Source organism: Vigna angularis, chromosome 11 (assembly GCF_016808095.1).
Source record: "Vigna angularis cultivar LongXiaoDou No.4 chromosome 11, ASM1680809v1, whole genome shotgun sequence".
In the NCBI taxonomy this organism is placed as follows: Eukaryota; Viridiplantae; Streptophyta; class Magnoliopsida; order Fabales; family Fabaceae; genus Vigna; species Vigna angularis.
Window position 1 is genome coordinate 10961471 of NC_068980.1, and position 3242 is coordinate 10964712.

General features: G+C 39.7%; 1 protein-coding gene across 1 annotated transcript; it reads right to left on the reverse strand.

Annotated features, from left to right (window-relative positions):
• Positions 1-1518: 1518 nt before the first annotated feature.
• LOC128194640 (uncharacterized) lies at positions 1519-2933 on the reverse strand. Its single transcript, XM_052870184.1, has 2 exons — positions 2053-2933; positions 1519-1975 (listed from the first exon to the last, which is right to left on the reverse strand). The coding sequence occupies exons 1-2, from the start codon at positions 2931-2933 to the stop codon at positions 1519-1521; spliced, it is 1338 nt and encodes a 445-aa protein (XP_052726144.1).
• Positions 2934-3242: the final 309 nt, after the last annotated feature.

A 3242-nucleotide genomic window follows, 5' to 3' on the forward strand; every position in this document is an offset into this window, starting at 1 on the left:
GTACACCGGTCAGCGGTGGAGACCTACTGACGATCAGGTCAAAATGATGACCCAAATCTACAATTACGGGGTCACACATCCCAGCAGAGCCCAAGTCGTCGAGATTGCATCTCGACTAAGGGCTTTCGCAGATGCCACTGAATACAATGTGCACTGCTGGTTTAACAACCACGGCAATCGGGTTAGGCGGTGGCAAGCGGAGATAGACCCTACTGGCACTCAGTTTTCACAACTGCCGCTATACATGTATGGTAAGCACCCTGATCACCTCCATCTATTTCCCTTTTTTTTTTTTTTTTTTTCGAAAATATTCTCCTCATCTTATTATTGACAAACAAATTGTTTTACTTTTTTTTTTTTTTGGAAAGAATACGACTGGGTGATCATGAGGGCGCCGAGGCTGCTGAACTTGTTCCCCGTTCCGATCATCATTGACGACGACAGGGACGGACGACAAATCGCTCCACCCATGCTTCTCACATTCCGGACCAGAGCTCCCTCGACGGAGCTCTCCCTCAGACCACCGCAACCAGCTCGGGAATTTTTTCGCTGAATTGTCGTTTCTTTTTTTTTTTTTAATGGTTTGTAATATTAACAATCACCAGTGATCGAACCCTGAACACTGTTTATTTGCTTTTGTTTTATTTGCTTTTTTTTTTGTTTTTTATTTGAATTTGTGACCTTGCACTTCTTTTGTTATATCTGCCCCTTTTTTTTCATTTTTGCATTTTTATTTTATTTATCATGATGCCAAGATCGTATGAGTGTATTCAAATGATATCCTTGTTCAAAATCAACTTTCCGACCTTACTGTAAAATCTCTCTTGATGGTGAAATGAAATGGATTTTTATGCTTTTTCCTTTTATTTGGTCCAAAGAAAAAATTCTAATCGAATAAACCTTTAAAACAAAGAAGAAGAGGACCTAAAAAAAAAATTACAATGAAGGAAGATAAGAAAAATTAACTTCGAAAGATGAGAACCGGAGTAAAACTCAAAATTATTTGCATGAAACAACGAAGAAATGGGCTCAAGATAAGCCTTTGATGGAAAACATGATGAAATACACGCTGACACAAATGTAAAGATGGAAAACATGCCTCGCAATAAATTGGGGAAAATCTGACACTGTAACCTTGTTTTTGATTTTCAAATTTGCTATTTTCGAAAAACAGGAATTTGGCAATTTGCAATAAAGACAAGCGACTCATGATTTTCATTTGTTTTTGTTTTTTTTGTTTTTTTTTTTTTTTATTATTTTTTTTTCGACACCCTATTAGGACATGATTTCCAGTAAACCTCGGAGATACCAAGTAATGAAAGTTTACATTAACAGTTCATAGATGAAAGCGTGATATCAATGAGCGTAAACCTCATAGTGAGACAAATTAAAGCTCGAGCAAAACAACATCAGTTCCAACTTTTACAATAACTTATGCTTTCCTAAATAATCCGAGAGTCCTCTTCACTTGTCCATGGCATTTGTAGATGTGAACTCACGCCTTGCCACAGTGCTGGATTAACTTTCTTCAAACTTTAAACATCCTGAATCAATCAAAGATTGCACTTTACGTTTCAGAGCCTTGCATGCCTCTATTGAATGTCCACACGCCCCTCCATGACAATCACACTTGGCATTTACGTCATAGCTCCTTGGATACGGAGGTCGTATAGGCCTGGTTGGACAAATCTTTATGAGGTTTCTGCGGAGAAGATCTGGTAGTAGCTCTGTATAGGTCATGGGGATAGGAGTGAAGTTGGCGACCCTCTTATCGCGATTGTAATTTCTTCGCTCAATGGCTCGACTGGACCCATAGGAATGTGACATTTGAGGATAGGCAGTAAAATGGGAATTAGCTCTTCGCTTCTTATCCTTCTCATGTCCAGGACCATAATCGTTTAAACTGGCTACTAGCTCTGGGCCTAGTGCAATTTTTCCACTTCTTATGCCACTCAAACCCTCTCTCCAATTATCACTATGTCAGTAAAACTTGAGGAAATTGAGATGTTTAACATGTGCTCATAAAATGGTGGATGCAGAGTACTCAAAAACGTGATAGTCATCTCCTTGTCGCTCAGGCGCGGCTTTACTTGAGCAGCAATCTCTCTCCACCTTTGGGCATATTCTCTGAATGATTCAGACTCTTTCTTCACCGTGTTCTTCAGTTGTGCTCTATCAGGTGTCAAATCTTTATTATATCCATACTGCCTTAGGAATGCCTCAACCAGATCTTTCCATGAGTAGATGTGAGTAGTTTCTAAGCGCATGTACCAAGTTAGAGCCTCGTCAATTAAACTTTCTTGGAAGAAATGAATCAAAAGTTTTTCACCGAGGGCATAAGCTGCCATTTTCCTGCAGTACATGCTTATATGGCCCCTTGGGCAAGTATTTCCCCGATATTTCTCGAACTCTGACAGCCTGAACTTTGGAGGTATCACCACATCAGGAACTAAACATAGTTTTTTAGCATCTCCAAATTCAAAACTTCCTTCACCCTCTATGGCTCTCAACCTCTTTTCAAGGACTTCTAATATGCTCTTATCATCCTTAAAATCTGCTGGTGTAATGACAGAAGATGGAGACTTCGTCTCAAGTTGTTTTTTCATTATCGTGCTCTCAATACCTGGTTGGATCGTCTGCCCAGGAATTGTGAAAGTGGTTGCCCCAAGCTCGTCTTCTACTTCAACTGCATTACCTTCGGCCTTTTGAGTATCAAGATGTCTCGAGTCCACTCCTGAGGGTGGAGTATAATTCGGGGGAAGACCATAGGAAGGGAAAGTTCGTGCTTCTGGAGCTCCTTGTTGTGATCGTTGCGTGCATAAACATCCAGGATCTTGTAAGGCATCCAGGGTCTTTAGGACCTGTCTCATTTGTTCCTTCAGCTGTCGGATATCGGCTTTCATTCCCTCTTGAACTTCTACTTGGTTCTCCATGATTTTGCCACTGGTTCGTGTCCTTTAGGGTATCTTGGATGTTTAGCCGTATTTTTAAGTTTTTTTTTTTTTTGAAACAAAACTAAGAAAATAAAAAAGAAAAGAAAAAGAAAAGACAACGTAGTTCGAATTCTCTAGTCAGAAACTATAAAGCTGTGAAAATATTTGCCTCGGTATAATTTGGAAATTAACACGAAACAGAGTCAATAAGGTGGTCCATCATTCAGAAGTTCCCAAAATGCGAGACATAGGAATTCTTGGTCAACCATTTTAGTCATCACATTCTTCATTTGTCTGATCAGTTTCTCG